This window comes from Artemia franciscana, chromosome 2, assembly GCF_032884065.1.
Source record: "Artemia franciscana chromosome 2, ASM3288406v1, whole genome shotgun sequence".
Lineage (NCBI taxonomy): Eukaryota > Metazoa > Arthropoda > Branchiopoda > Anostraca > Artemiidae > Artemia > Artemia franciscana.
In genome coordinates this window covers 23,912,600-23,930,475 of record NC_088864.1, presented here as the reverse complement: position 1 = coordinate 23,930,475, position 17,876 = coordinate 23,912,600, and the positions used below count along the sequence as shown (strand labels likewise).

Genomic DNA, 17,876 nt, shown 5'->3' with positions numbered 1-17,876 from the left:
TGGGTCACGATCAAAATGGCCTAGTTCAAAAACTACTTTGTTGAGAGGGTGGGAAGTCACATCTTACAAAATTTTTTTTTTTTTTTTACAATTTTGAAAACTTCAATTTTGGCTGTAGCTTATTGAAATAATTTTCAATAGATCCAATTAATTTCGATTGCGTTTCGACTTTGTTTTTAGCTTAACTCTGTGGTGATTGTAGTTCTGATGCTGTTGCAGATGCCTTCACAGCCAGAAGAAAAGTGTACTCAATGCGTGGTTATATGTCGGATCTTTTGGGTAATTTCAGAAAAGTAGTTGATAAGTCCACTTCCCAAAATAATCCTTTTTATTTCAAGTCAAGGTCATGATTTTATGTCTTGACATGATCTCTAATTTCATTGTTTGTCACAAACTTCATGTGTATTGAAGTTCTTTAATTTAAAGGTCAAAATTCAATTAGTTCTTAAGAAAATAGGGTTTTATTAGCCTAGTTTATACCAAAACACAGTAAGTCTAATGGTTAATGGTGGAAGAAAAGGGATCAACAGAGTGTCAAATTTGTTCGTTCCTCAATTGTGTGGGTTTTTATATAAGCTTTAATAAAAGTTCTTATATGTGGATAGCCTGTGATCGTCCTTCTTCTGGTTCAGTACATCAAATAAAACAGAAAACCAAACGTGAGTACAAATATTCCCTACGTAGAGCGCGACACTGAATGCCTGGGATGGTCCTTGTGATAAGATATCCTGGGATCGGGTTATAAACAGTGCAAAGTGTTCACCTCCAATTAATTCGTCTCTTCGGCCATGTGACTTCGTTTCTCATTATAAAAATATTTTGCTTTCATTTAATAGTAATCCAAAATCATTTTACAAAGCTTGTCAACTCAATCCTCCCAATTCGTATCAACCAATCTCAAGTGTTGTCGGTGGAATCTGGTGTTATACTCCGAGCTCTTAAGCAAGTGAATAAGTCTGAGTCTGTCGATAGTGATGGTCTTTGCTTCAAGTTTTTTGCTTATGATCCTGAACTGTTGAAGCATTTGCAGTTATTGTTTCAGATGTGTTTGGCACAGTCCGTTGTGTCAGATAGTTTTTTGTCCGGTTGTATATCTCCCATAGTCAAGAGGGGTAAGGATCCCAAGGCTTGCTCTAATTACCGTCCTATCACTGTGTCTTGTTAGTAAGCTATTTGAATATGTACTGCTACCGGCCATTAACTCCAAGTGCAATTTTACACCCTTCCAGTTTGGTTTTAGAAAAGGTATGGGCTGCGTTTAAGCTCACCATATTGTGGGTCAGCTAATGAAACAAGCTGTTGCTCAAAAAAGTTCCCTGTATTGTCTGACTGTTGATATATCTAGTGCTTTTGACAATGTAATTCATTCAAATGCTTTGTTTTCTCTAGCAGCCTCAGGTGTTAACCTTTCTATTATTTCCGTGCTTAAGTATTGGTATGCTAATTCTTCAGTTAGGGTGAAGTGGAATGGCACTGTAGGGGAGTATATTCCTGTTAAAAAAGGCGTTAGGCAAGGTGCCTTGTTATCCCCGAGCATATTTAAATGTGTTTTAGCTTCGTGTCTCCAACGTCTTCAACCGTCAATTTTTTACAATGATAATTTAGGCATTAGTCACGTTGCATATGCTGATGATGTTCTGCTTCTTAGCCGAACAAAACTTAGTCTAATTACCAACTTTTACCGGCTTTCAGCCGCACTATCCACAGTAGGCCTTTCAGTTAATGCCTCCAAATGTGAGTTTTTGTGTTTTGGGTGTCCTCCACCAGCATCACCTCTTTGCTTAGGTTCTTCAACTATACCATGTTCAGCAAGTATTAAATGGTTGGGTCTCTCTTTTTCCACGTCATTTTCGTCTACTTGCTCCGCTATTACGTCCAGCGTGCTGAAAAGTATGCGGGTTGGATACGCGAAAATTTCACCAAATCGTGGTCGGTATAACCGAAAAGGACTATGCCGTCTTTATTCTAGTTTTTGTGCCCCTGCTGTTTTTTATCTTTCTGGTTTTGCTTTCCTCTTTTGCAAGAAGGATACAAAGAAAATACGTTCAGGATATTTTAAGTATTGCAAGTATTTGCTGCGTCTCCCTCGGTGGTATCGGAATCATACAGTCGTTTCTAAATTTGACATCGTTGATGCGCCCTCGCGACTGAAATATTTATCTAAAGATATTTGTCTTAAAACTCGGCAAATGATTGGTGTTTTTGACCCTCTTTGGCCATTTTTTGACTGAGGTAATTTACTTATGTTGTATGTTGTTATGCTGCTATGTTATTTAAGTTGTTATGTTTTTTGTCTTGTTTTTTCTTTTTTTGTGTGTTTACTCCACAGTTTAATGTACTTTGTGGGTTATAAATAAATTATTATTATTATTATTATTATTAGTACAATTTCTACTATTTTTTGAATTGACTCCTTTTACTGGGCTGTTTTCGCGACGTCTAACATTTTGGATTAGAGATCATGCATGGTTCGAGGACTCGATAGACCTATATCTGCCAGCCAATTTTATTTTGAAAAAAAATTAAATTATTAGTTTTTTCTTGGCATGCAAAAATGCAACTATTAGATATAAAAAAAAATTGGACGACATTCATGAAAATCTCATGGTTTAGCAAAAAACTCGCATTACAAATGAGAACAACAACAAAAAATTTGTGAGCATACAAATATTTTAAAAACTCTAAAAACGTTTAAAGTTCGTTTAGAACTAAAATTCCATTTTAAGCAAGAAAGTATTCGAAGTGTGGAAAATACGTAACATTTATGAAATGGACTAACTTATAAACTCTGTTTTACCTTATCTTATTTCTTTTTAGTCTCTTGCTCGAGTATATTCTGTAATCTGTCCAAAGACAGTTCTTTGGGGGAGCGACTTTTTTTTTCTTGCAGAAACATCTGTAAAGGGGTAATAATATTTGTTTTCTAGGTATTTCATATTCACTTCTTTTTGGGCCTACAAAGTCTATTACGTTTTTGGTTTCATGTTGCTTGTGTTCCTGATTTTAGCCGTTGTTACAATATGTGTTACAATCGTCGCTACTTATTTTCTACTAAACGCAGAGGATTACAGATGGTAAGTAGTTTACAAAATACAGGTTCTATTACAAAATGCATTATTACAAAACACAAAATTTATTTTTGAGTTTTATTACAGATTATAAAAATTTGGTGATTTTTATTACAAAATAATACACACAGGAATTCTTTTTTTTTTGGGGGGGGGGGGCTATTATAAGTAACCTGCACTGCCATCAATCAATGGTTTTCAATATGAGGCGGACTCTGAGCCCTTACTTTATATGATTAATAAGGATTGTCCCTAAAACTAACAGTTAATGCACATAAATAGCAAAACCCTGTTTTGCTTTTAACCTTAAAAATTCCAAAACTTTCTCTCATAGTTAAAAAATGCGGATTGATCAGTTGATTCTAAATTAAATTGCTATTTTCAAAATAGTGTTACATGGGAGACATTCCTCACTAGACATTTTTGTCCCTTTTTTTACTTTGGCTACTACTGACCTGGGTTTGCTTTATACTAGGGTGCAGCTAGTGCTTTAACCATGATGGAATTCTATAGATAATCCCTACAAGTAAGGGTAAGTAACAAAGTAACAAAACTATAAGTAACAAAATTTGCATTCTTGTTTAACAGTAAATCATTTTTTCAGAAGCCAATTCGACTAGGCCAATTCTGAGATTCAATTAAGAGCTTTTTGATTAAACGGTCACTAGATATGATTGTCACTAGACAGTTTTTGTTAAAATCTTCTTTTTTTTAGACTTGGGTTACTGACCCAAGCAATAGTCATGACTGCGGTCAAATATGGTTATGAAACGCCGGTGCTCTAAAAGACGGAGAGGATTAACTAGATGTTCTGCAGAGGAATTGTCTACGGATTCTTTTATGTACCCATCTGACTTACCACATTTCAAACAGTAAGCTGGACAAAAAATTTGGTTCTATCCCGCTTTCTAGGGCTATAATGAAAGAAAGGTTGACACATCCTCTGGATGAAAGATGACAGATTGCCGAAGATTGTCTTTATCGGCCGACGAAGAGCAGGTCGTCCCCAAATTGAGTGGAAAGGGGTCGTAAGGAAGGATTTTAGGGAAATTCGAACTTCTTCAGGGAGTTAATAGAGGGAGGATTTAAATAGATTGGATGGAGGAGGAGCGTGCGTAGCTATGCTTGCCGAGGACGGCTTGGTGCTGCAGTGAGTTGATAGTAGTAAATTTGAGGCGGCCATTTCTGAGATTTATTTAGAGCCTTTAAAAGACAGCGTAAACAAGATCTACGAATAGTTTTTTTATTTTTTCGTCGCATAATGGGCTCATGAAAATAAAAACTAGCAAATTATATTCTTTTTGACAGACATTTGTTATTGATGTTCTAGAATTGGAAAGATTGGCCTCTGAACGGCATGTATACCATGTGTGAGAGTGAGAACAACTGCACCAGATGCTTGTCCACATTTAATATTTTTTTATTTTCTTTTCTTTTTTGGTGAATTTTAGTGTTTTCTAATTTTCTCTTGCGTTTTCTGGTGACCTTAACGAATTTTGTTAGCCTTCCCTTCTATGAAAGAAAGATGTCTAGTATGAGTGTTGAATATTAGTAACTTCCTACAGAATGACTGTAGAATTCACGACAAACTTTAGAGTAAAATAAAAAAACTTTAATTAAACGTGGGTTATTTGTTCTTTTTTATTAAAAAATGGGTGGGGCTATTCCCCTCAGCCTTTCACTGCTGATTTTATTACTCATTTTATAATTTACTAAAGCCACAGGTGCTTGGCTTTCAATATTTACAGTTTGAAGTTTTGGCATTATAAGTAGAAGGAAGAAACATATTCTTTTGAAAATATATCCTTTGTGGAAAATCGAAGGGCATCCATCTGAAAATATAACGTAATAGTTACTGTCAAAGGCACCTTGTTATATGGGATGATTTCTAACTCCTCCAAGTTTGATTTTAGATGGAAAGATTTTATGATAACCTAATTCACTTTTTGCAAAACAATGCAGTTGCGAATAGTTTGTTTTTTTTTAAGTACGTTTGAGGTGCTTCAGACCATGCTCAAAGAAAAATAATAAGAAAATGTAAATCGGCAATAATTAAGGAGGTCAAAATCTCACACAGGAAATCATAGGTGAGCGTTTACCCAAGAAGTTCAAACAAACAGAAGTTGAATATCTTTTTGCCCAAAAATAAAGGGACATACATCATGATTTCATAATTATACAGGAAGATGGGAATTAGTTTTTAAGTTTCATATGGGAACGGTATTTTTTGTTTTCGAGGATTCAAATAAGAAACATTAAAAAAAAAAAAAAAAAAAAATCCCCCGTAAAGCTAAACAGTGTAGTTTCAGTTCGCTATTTAACTTGTAAAATGATCATAAATAGTCATTAGGCCAGTGACGTGGGAGTGTTTTTACTACCCATAGGCTGCTTTCCCATCCATCCCATGACGTATATAAGTTCTGCACAGGTTATCATTGGATAAAACCCACCAAGGGAGTCTCATTTTACTATACTTTTAACTACAAAGTATGAGACACGCTCCTTTTTGCCCACCAATATATTCAGAATCGAAATTAAATAAGTGACTACTAGCTTCCTTAATCCCTGTCGAAGTATTTTTCAATTTTGAAAAATATCCTTGTGTAATCCAAATATGGTCCTCGTAAGTCTTGTCCGTATGCAATGAAAATATGGAAATGTTTAGCCTATTCTATTCGCTAATGCACTATTTCGTCTTACTGTTTGTTTATTTTTTCTCTTACTGTTTCATAGTATTTCTTCTTTTGATAAATTTGTGTATCTAATTGTAACAAATATTCTTCTTCAGGCAATGGACGAGTTTTCTTTGTTCGGCATCGACGTCAGTCTATGTCTACTTGTATGCTCTGTATTATTTCTTTTTCAAAACAAAGTAAGTTGAGTCTCTTTTTTTCTACTTCTTCGTATCTCTTGTTTACTACCATCGAAAATTTTTTAGGGTTTTCCGTAATGTGTATCTACAGAATCTACAGAATACAAATAGAATCCAAATTAGGCCATCAATAGCATCAATCGAGAGGGGTGGACTGTGACCTACCCAAGATTTTCTTTTTGCCCCATCCCGCCTAGGTTTTGAAAAATACCTTATTGGGGGTATCTTCATTGAAATGTCATTTCTGCGGATTTTCGTTGTATAATTGAAAAAAGAGACAATTTTTTCTCCTATTTCCCCCTTCTCCCTTAATTTTCGTGAATTCTCATCATTGTGGGCTATTAGTGCCAGTGAGTAATTCTCACCTTTAAAGGAAAATTTTCTCGCCTGTTTCTGGGGGGATTTTTCTCTTTTCGCTACCGTTCGTTATGGTAGGAGGTAAACACGCGACCTTAATGCTTGGTTTAATTGCCTAAAGCAGAAAAATCCTAGGATTAGTCCTTGAAAAACAGATTTTATTAGCATTGTATACTCACTTGGGAACCCCTTGCTAAGGGGGTACTCCTCCAAAACTGTTCCTTCATTTCTTCAAGCGAAGGTCAAAAAGATAAAGACAGCTTAGCGACAAAAATGATTTACGGGTCGGTGACATAAATACATAGATTTGCAAGGTGACGTAAAATATTTTACATATATATATATATATATATATATATATATATATATATATATATATATATATATATATATATATATATATATAACGAAAATAGAAATCACCAATGCAACAGAACAAACACAGTTAAAAAAAAAGAATATTATATATATATATATATATATATATATATATATATATATATATATATATATATATATATATATAACCTAATATATACATACATGCATACACACATCTACACATATATATACACCCTTACAATATATATATATATATATATATATATATATATATATATATATATATATATATATATATATATATATATATATATCATGAAAAGAGAAATCACCAATGCAACAGCACAAACACAAAAAAAAAGAGAGACAGAAGGAGAAAAGGAAGACTGTTTTCCTAAATTAGTGATTAATATAGACCAGCACTTGAATGAGGCCTTAACCCTACTCATCCATACAATCACATAGGTCAAACAGCATAGCCACACACAATCAACCATAAAGAATAATCCATGGACAGGCAGTCATGTCGTCAATAAGTATAAGTCGTCATTTACCAAACAATAGAAAAAATAATATAGACAAATAATTCAGAGGCAACACCCAACATAAGGGCTCATAAGGAGAATACACTGGCCTATATAGGGTTTCGCCACTCTAAATTCTCTACCCAGCACAGTGTTGTGGCTACCACAGAATATCCATGGCATCCCCGCGTCAGGTATCACCCATAAAATATATGTCTATGAAAGAAAAAAAAAAGCAAATGTAAAACAACCAAGTAAAACCAAAACAAGCTTATCCTGTTAATATATCCCTCCCTTTAGCAACAATAGGTTAACTAAATATTATAAATTTTACCAAATCACAAATATTAATACATTGCAAAAAACAGAAAAAAAACAGCAAATGTAAAACAACCAAGTAAAACCAAAACAAGCTTATCCTGTTAATATATCCCTCCCTTTAGCAACAATAGGTAAACTAAATATTATAAATTTTACCAAATCACAAATATTAATACATTGCAAAAAACCTGAATGAACTAAACAATTATAGAATTCATATTTACCATGTGGCTAATTTTTAAGAAAATCCGCTCAATTAGAAACACAATTCAAAATAAATGGCGCTGCGACAACATTTCTCGAACCTCCGAAATTAGTTGAAAATTTCTTTAAGTATTTCTAGATAATTCTTTTGATATTCATTTAAAAGTTTGTTTTCCTAAATTAGTGATTAATATAGACCAGCATTCTTTTTTTCTTAAAAGTTTGTTATAATGAAAACTAAATTTTTTAAATTGCCAAGTTAATTTGTTTGCAGAAAAACCTCTTGATATCAATTTTTGGCTTAAGATTTTACATCTATTTTTAAAATCAATATAATTACTACAAATCCTTGCATAACGAAGTAACTGTGAGAAAAACGCTGAGTATGTGATATTTGAGTGTATATTACTTTCAGGGAATGGGAAACTAATCACTTCAAAATCAAAATCATCCGTTTTATTATACATTTTAAAACTTAATTTATTATTATCACAAATATTAATATTTAAATCTAAGAAATGATCTTCATGACCAGCGCCATGACTAGGCTCAAGAATAAGCTCTGATGGATATATATTTTTAGAAATATCAATGAAATCCTTACAATTTAAGACCAAAATATCATCTAAATATCTTTTATTATTTGACAAAGCATGTTTTAAACTAATTGGATTATTCTTATCCATCATATATTTATATTCTAGTTGACTTAAAAACAAGTCAGCTATAAATGGGCTGGCATTCCCCCCCATGGGAATTCCCACAATTTGCTTGTACAAATCACCCCCAAATCTTATATAAGTATTGTATAAAACAAATTCCAATAACTCAAAAATCATATCCAAGCTGTAACATCTCAAGTTAACTGTAGTATTAAAGCAATTTGTCCATATAGCTTTTTTATTATAAATGTCTATTTTTAAGAACCTTTTACTAGATAAGAGGAAAGATTTCTTGATAACAGTTTTTAAATTATAAAACACTACATTAAGTGATAAATTAGTATACAATGTCGCAAAATCGAAAGACTCAATTCTTTTAGCTGAAACCATTGTTAAAGAATCTATCACCTGCAGTGAATTATTAACACTCCAATATGGATTAAAATTCGAATATTTTTTAATACCAGAACAATAGGTTTTATGTTTATTTACAATTTCCTTTAAAATTAAAGAAAGGTCAGTAGCAGCAATGCGGGTTGGACATTTAGCTGCTCCAGCAATAAACCGTGGTTTAGGGGGATTCTTATGAAATTTTACAGTCCAATATAGGAAAGGGAACTTTTTATCATTGTCATTTATTTTAATATTAAATTTTTTAAAAAGTATTTCTTCAGTCTTTTCAATTAAATTCTCATCCTCTAAATTTACCTTTTCGTAAACATTAGTTGTGCATAACTCCCTTTTTAAGATATCAAAATACAGCTTCTGACAAATTATGGCAAAATTATTATTAGTTTTATCCACTGGCACAAATACAAATTCATTCTTTAGATTAGCAATTGCTTGTTTAATCTTCGCATTATAAAATAATGATTTAGTGTTACTATTTTTTAAGTTAGAATATATTTTATTTCTTATTCTACTAATAATTAAATTCTTCCAACTTTGAAAACTCTCTTTATTTTTATTCTCTTTCTTACACCACTTATCAATAAATAAATCAAAATCATTTTCCAAGCCATCAAGAACACTCGATGGTTTCAGATGATGAGAAAGACGGAAATTAGCCCCTTTATTCATTATAATTTGAAGATCATCTTGCTTTATTATTGACAAGTCCCCTGTTATAACATGTTTGTAAGTAGGATTTACAAATGAGCCAAGTTGCTTACAATTACAAACCGGTTTTCCAATTTATATCACTATCTAGTCTTTTTAGCATTAAATTATAATTAATAATAATTTGCCCAATAGTTTTTGAAAATTTATAAGTTAAAACTGGACTATCATTATAATTCAAATTACTAGGAAGGGCCTGTTTCACATGCCGCTGATTTAAAATTTCTGGTAAATTAATATCTTCAATCTGCTTACAAGTAAAATTAATAGGTAAATATAATCTGTTATCCTTATTACTAATCTTATCGAACTTTTTCTTTTTTGAAATAAATTTCGTTTTAGTTAGAATGCAAATTGTATCACACATTACTTTAAAATTATAATCAAGAGCTGTATTATTCTTAACAATCCAGAAAAGTCTGATTAAATTCCCCTTGGATAAATTATTTAGACATTTTATTACAGAAATCATACCCCTAGATTCAAAATTTCTATAGATCTATAGAAAGCATATGTACATCTAATTCATTTTTTCTATTATTTTTCCTATGTCCTCTTGATCGTTTTTTACGTTTAGTAGGACACGTAAAAGAAGGATGGTCCATAAAACCATCAATACATTTAACAACAACATGAGACATGTCACCATATTTTGCTACACGATCATTTAGCCCAAAAGGATAAGCTGTACCAAGAGTATGGATCCAGAAATCCTCCTGTTTACGTAGTCTATTATTCTTCTCTTCTTTATTTAAATTTTCTAATTCCAAATTTTCTAAAATTGTGACAGTTATATCTGATATGGAACATTTACCATTATTACAATGTTGAACTAGATAGTTATTAGTTTTTTCATTATTAACTGTTGTCTTATGTCCAGAAAATCTTTTATATATATTATTAGTTGTTTCCCCCACATATTGTAGGCAGCTTTTATTACATTCTAATAGGTAAATCACATTGGTTGTTCTACAATTAACATTACCACGTAACTTGCATGCAAAATTTTTATTATACAATGTACTCTTAACAGAAGTCCGTGGGACAAAATGATCTTGGCAAAGAAAACAACGACTTTTACACTTACTAACTTTCAAAAAATCGTTCCGAGTTCCGAGGCTAATATTTGTGTTTTGTTGCATAAAAAGTTATTGAAAATAAATCCAAAACAAACCAACATCCAAATCAAAATCCAACAATCAAAGTCCAAAAAACATGCCAAGGTCAATAGGTCAATAAATACATAAACAAAAACATGAAAGAACATGAAATTTGCATAAGTGCCATCTCACCAATAATTAACAATATCAGGTTAAAAACCTGGACCAGGGTAAAGGTCTGTCGGGGAGAAAACTAAAAAAAATTTTCTCCACCAGCACTGGATCCAACCTGGAATAATATCATGAAAAGAGAAATCACCAATGCAACAGCACAAACACAAAAAAAAAGAAAAAAAAAGAGAGAGACAGAAGGAGAAAAGGAAGACTGTTTTCCTAAATTAGTGATTAATATAGACCAGCACTTGAATGAGGCCTTAACCCTACTCATCCATACAATCACATAGGTCAAACAGCATAGCCACACACAATCAACCATAAAGAATAATCCATGGACAGGCAGTCATGTCGTCAATAAGTATAAGTCGTCATTTACCAAACAATAGAAAAAAATATATAGACATATACATACAAATATATACAAATACATACACACACACACATACACATGCACATATACACAACATATCCATATATTATTATATACACATATACATACATATACATATACGTATACACATACATACACACACACACATATACATATATATATATATATATATATATATATATATATATATATATATATATATATATATATATACATACATACATACACACACATATACATGTACACATACATATATTTAATACAGACATACATACACATATACATATACACTTACATACACATACATATATACATACACATATATATACCATACACATATAAATATACATAAAAAAAAGGAAGACAGTAGGAGAAAAGGAAGACTGTTTTCCTAAATTAGTGATTAATATATACCAGCACTTGAATGAGGCCTTAACCCTTCTCATCCATACAATCACATAGGTCAAACAGCATAGCCATGCACAATCAACCATAAAGAATAATCCATGGACAGGCAGTCATGTCGTCAATAAGTATAAGTCGTCATTTACCAAACAATAAAAAAAGTAAAGACAAATAATTCAGAGGCAACAACCCAACACAAGGGCTCATCAGAAGAATACACACTTGCCTATAGGTTTTCGGCACTTTAAATTCTCTACCCAGTCAAGTGGTGTGCCTACCATAGGATTATGGTATCCCCATGTTAGATATCACCCCCAAAATATATACCTATGAAAAAAAAAACAAGCAAATGTAGAACAACCAAGTAACACCAAAACAAGCTTATCCTGTTAATATATTCCTCTGCTTAGCAGCAGTAGGTAAACTAAATGTGATAAATTATTATTATTATTATTATTTAAGAATTAACGACGCTTCTTGACTACTAAGGTCCCTGCGTTGGTCCTGCAGTGCATTGCTGCAGCGTGATTCGATCTCTGGGTCCCGTATTACCAAGCTAAGGTCAAATCCACTGCGCCACCCCTACACGTGATAAATTACATTTTTTTTTATTTAAGAATTAACGACGCGAAGAATGAACTAAAGCTATTTTTGAAAAATCCGCTCTTTTAGAAACACTGTTCACAAAATAGATGGCCCTGCATCAACTTTTCGCGAACCTACAGAATTAACCAAAAATTTCTCTAAGTATTTCCAGACAATTCTTTTGGTATTTATTTAAAAGTTCGTTATAACGAAAGCTAAATTTTTTAAATTGCCAAGTTAATTTATTTGCAGAAAAACCTCTTAAGATCAATTTTTGGCTTAAGATTTTACATCTATTTTTAAAATCAATATAATTACTACAAGTCCTTGCATATCGAAGTAACTGTGAGAAAAACACCGAATATGTGATATTTGAGTGTATGTTACTTTCAGGGTATGGGAAATTAATCGCTTCAAAATCGAAATCATCCGTTTTATTATACATTTTAAAACTTAATTTATTATTAACAGAAATATTAATATTTAAATCTAAGAAATGATCTTCTAGACCATCGCCATGACTAGGTTCAAGAGTAAGCTCTGGTGGATATATATTTTTAGAAATATCAATGAAATTCTTACAATTTAAGACCAAAATATCATCTAAATATCTTTTATTATTTGACAAAACATGTTTTAAAGTATTTGGATTATTCTTATCATCATATAATTATATTCTAGTTGACTTAAAAACAAGTCAGCTATAAATGGGCTGGCATCCCCCCCCCATGGGAATTCCCACGGTTTGCTTGTACAAATTACCATTACATCTTATGTAAGTATTATATAAAACAAATTCTAATAAATAAAAAAATCATATCCAAGCTGTGACATCTCAAGTTAACTGTAGTCTTAAAGCAATTTGTCCATATAGCTTTTTTATTATAAGTGTCTATTTTTTAAGAACCTCTTACTAGATAAGAGGAAAGATTTCTTGATAACCGTTTTTAAATTATCTAACGCTACATTAAGTGATAAGTTAGTATACATTGTCGCAAAATCGAAAGACTCAATTCTTTTAGCTGAAACCATTGTTAAAGAATCTATCACCTGCAGTGAATTATTAAAACTCCAATATGGATTAAAATTCGAAAAATTTTTAATACCAGAACAATAGGTTGTAAGTTTACTTATAATTTCCTTTAAAATTAAAGAGAGGTCAGAAGCAGCAATGCGGGTTAGACATTTAGCTGCTCCAGCAATAAACCATGGTTTAGGGGGATTCTTATGAAATTTTCCAGTCCAATATAGGAAAGGGAACTTTTTATCATTGTCATTTATTTTAATATTAAAATTTTTTTTAAAGTATTTCTTCAGTCTTTTCAATTAAATTCTCATCCTCTAAATTTACCTTTTCGTAAACATTAGTTGTGTATAACTCCCTTTTTAAGATATCACAATACAGCTTCTGACAAATTATGGCAAAATTGTTATTAGCTTTATCCACCGGCACAATTACAAATTCATTCAGTAGATTAGCAATTGCTTGTTTAATCTTCGCATTATAAAATAATGATTTAGTGTTACTATTTTTTAAGTTAGAATATATTTTATTTCTTATTCTACTAATAATTAAATTCTTCCAACTTTGAAAACTCTCTTTATTTTTATTCTCTTTCTTATACCCCTTATCAATAAATAAATCAAAATCATTTTCCAAGCTATCAAGAACACTCGATGGTTTCAGATGATGAGAAAGACGGAAATTAGCCCCTTTATTCATCATAATTTGAAGATCATCTTGTTTTATTATTGATAAGTCCCCTGTTATAACATGTTTGTAAGTGGGATTTACAAATGGGCCAAGTTGCTTACAGTTACAAACCGGTTTCCAATTTTTATCACTATCTAATCTTTTAAGTATTAAATTATAATTAAAAATCATTTGCCCAATAGTTTTTGAAATTTTATAAGTTAAAATTGGACTATCATTATAATTCAAATTACTAGGAAGGGCCTGTTTCACATCCCGCTGATTTAAAATTTCCGGTAAATTAATATCTTCAATCTGCTTACAAGTAAAATTAATGGGTAAATATAATCTGTTATCCTTATTACCAATCTCATCAAACTTTCTTTTTTGAAATAAATTTCGTTTTAGTTAGAATGCAAATTGTATCGCATATTACTTTAAATTATATTCAAGAGCTGTATTGTTCTTAACAATCCAGAAAAGTTTGATTAAATTCCTCTTGGATAAATTATTTAGACATTTTATTACAGAAATCATACCCCTAGATTCAAGTAGCTGGCATAGATCTAAAGAAAGCATATGTAAATCTAATTCATTTTTTCTATTATTTTTCGTATGTCCTCTCGATCGTTTTTTACGTTTAGTAGGACAAGTAAAAGAAGGGTGGTCCATAAAACCATCAATACATTTAACAACAACATGAGACATGTCACCATATTTTGCTACACGATCATTTAGCCCAAAAGGATAAGCTGTACCAAGAGTATGGATCCCGAAATCCTCCTGTTTACGTAGTCTATTATTCTTCTCTTCTTTATTTAAATTTTCTAACTCTAAATTTTCTAAAATTATGACAGTTATGTCTGATATGGAACACATACCATTATTACAATGTTCAACTAGATTGTTATTAGTTTTTTCTTTATTAACTGTTGTCTTGTGTCCAGAAAATCTTTTATGTATATTATTAGTTGTTTCCCCCACATATTGTAGGCAGCATTTATTACATTCTAATAGGTAAATTATATCGGTTGTTTTACAATTAACATTACCACGTAACTTGCATGCAAAATTTTTATTATACAATGCACTCTTAACAGAAGTCCGTGGGATAAAAATAATCTTGGCAAAGAAAACAACTACTCTTACACTTACTAACTTTCAAAAAATTGTTCCGAGCTCCGAGGCTAATATTCGTATTTTGTTGCATTGAAAATTTTTGAAAATAAGTCCAAATCAAACCAACATCCAAATCAAAATCCAACAATCAAAGTCCAAAAAACATGCCAAGGTCAATAGGTCAATAAATACATAAACATGAAAGAAAAGGTTGTTTCATGAAAACATGAAACTTGCATAAGTGCCATCTCACCAATAATTAACTATATCAGGTTAAAAACCTGGACCAGGGTAAAGGTCTGTCGGGGAGAAAACTACAAAAAATTTCTCCACCAACACTGGATCCAGCCTGGAATAATAAAACGAAAAGAGAAATCACCAATGCAACAGCACAAACACATTAAAAAAAAGTATATTATATACATATATATATATATATATATATATATATATATATATATATATATATATATATATATATATATATATATATGTATACATACAGTATATACATACACTGTATATACATACATATGTATACATACATACATACACATTATACATACACATACATATATATACATACACATACACACATATATATACATATACATATACATACATATATATCACATACACATATATATACACACACATATACATATACACATACACACACATACATATACGTACGCGTAAATATACGCGTATACATGTACATATATGCATACAAACATACACATACATATACACAACATATCCATATATATTTATATACACATATACATACATATACATATACGTATACACATACATACAGACACACACATATATACATAACACAACATATTTATATATAACACGTATATTACATACATATACATACATATATTTAATACACACATACATACACATATACACGTACATATACACACATATCTATATTTAAATGAAAAAATAGTATTTATAAAAAAAAATAATTATAATAGATGGATTTACTTTTTTTAACTTTTGAAGAGCAGTAAGAATTGTCTTGAATATGTTTATTATCTCTATTTAAAATTTTCTATCGAGTCTTGAGATTTAGGCTCAACAGAGCTGGAGTTCCTGGGGGAAAAAGTAAAAAAGCTGTTTTTTTATCTCAATAAATCTGGTACTTTGCTCCATCTTCCAAATATAGCTTCTTTTTTACTTTCAGGATGTATGGCTTATTTCAAACGATGTTCTACTTTTCCTATATGGCTGTCTTTAGCACATGCCTTGGAATCATGTGTGGCACTTTAGGCTATATTGGCGCTTCAGTTTTCGTCAGAAAGATCTACTCAACTGTGAAAATTGACTAATTATGTAACCTTTTGTTTGAAAGGAGTATACAGAACCCAATGACTGTTGCTAGTAATTTTTCAATTCTGGCATTTGTATACAGCTATGAAAGAAGTGAATTTGTATTTTTGTTATTTTTTCTTGTATTGGAGACGGTTCTGTTCATAGATTTTTCTTATTTGGAAAGTACATTGTTTTTTGTTGTTTTATATTCAATTTTAGTGAATTTTAGTTTCACTTGGCAATGCATATAGATGTTTACATTGGTGCAGACTGCCAAACTTTTAAAGGGAAGTATCAAAAGTTTTTTTAGGGATTATTAAACCGCCAGAAAATTTAATTTCCAAAAAAAGAGAATTATTTTTTGGAATAGATACTTAGTAAGGGAAATCACCCCGCCCTGTTTGTAGAATATATAGGTTGCAGGGTTTCGGGGAAGGGGTGCTAGATTTTCTTTGTTTGACATATTCATGTAAATTTGATTTAATTACACAAAAATAAACTAAATCCAAGCCAATAGGGAGAGTTCCCCTCCCTCTTGGATCCTCCAGTGATCGGATTGCCAGCAGTAATTTAAACAACTGTGCTTATTTTATTTAAAAGTAGTTTGTATTTTTTGATAATTGTTGGAATATATATCAAGATCTACAATTGCTTTCTTTAACAGGCTAGTTTACTAATATCTCCATCGTTATTCCCTTCTTTGTTTTTACACATACGAGGAAGCCAATGTAGCCTGACTGTCATATTTATGTTTTGGAATAACGATGATATTGCATTTACATCAGTAGCCGAGTGATTTTATACGTTTGACTACGATCGGTATATCATATTTATGATCAATACTCTTCAGAAAGTCTGGGCCTTTATAAAAGTTTCATATAAACTCCGATGACAATACATTTTTTTTATGACAATGCATGATAGTCGAGCTGACACCACCTCGCTATTCACCAACTTTGACCAGAAAGATAGGCATGTTGCTCAGGAATTATATAAGGACTTTCAGTCTCAATGACTAGTAAACCATAGTGGGTCCTTCACTTCTCCATTGTACCCAGTTCGCTCCTTCTCCTCAAAATTCCCATTGTCAACTTTACAGCCGAAAGATCATAAGCAAACTTTTCTGTATTATTCGAGAACCAAAAAAGCAGCCTGTGTGCATTTCCAACTCAACCCCCTCCCACTCGCGTTAAATTTCAGCAGAAAGATTGGCTTGTTGCATTTAACCGAATTAGAATCATTGAAATATATTCAAAACGTATGATAGGAGGAAGAAAATAGAATTGTGTCCTTCAAAAACCGCCCCGATTACTTTAGATGCGTGTGGCACCTTCTTTGAACTAGAATTGCTTAAGGGTTTTCTACATATATGACTTCAAACAGGAGCTCGGCTCGTGACTTGTTCAATCCCCCCTTCAAAAAAAAAATGCAGTCGACAATGTATTTGATAAAATTGTTCCTATTTTTTTAGAAAGAAATCTTAGTTCAAAAATGACATCGTAATTCAACTTATTTGTATAGAAACATGTGTGAGACAAAAAGGCAAAAATTGATTCGAAGGTTTATCTAAGACCAGAAAGGGCAAAATAATGAAAATAAAGAAAAACTTTC

At 31.5% G+C, this 17,876-nt stretch overlaps 1 protein-coding gene across 2 annotated transcripts in view; it reads left to right on the top strand.

Annotated features, from left to right (window-relative positions):
* Positions 1-16,451, top strand: part of LOC136039085 (transmembrane 9 superfamily member 3-like) — a 93,494-nt gene extending 77,043 nt beyond the window's left edge. For both annotated transcript variants that reach the window (XM_065722572.1, XM_065722577.1), the window contains exons 10-12: positions 2,928-3,074; positions 5,857-5,940; positions 16,138-16,451. In XM_065722572.1, the coding sequence (XP_065578644.1) occupies positions 2,928-3,074; positions 5,857-5,940; positions 16,138-16,282 (376 nt within the window). In that variant the 3' untranslated portion in view covers positions 16,283-16,451. The remainder of the gene's footprint in view (positions 1-2,927; positions 3,075-5,856; positions 5,941-16,137) is intronic.
* Positions 16,452-17,876: the final 1,425 nt, after the last annotated feature.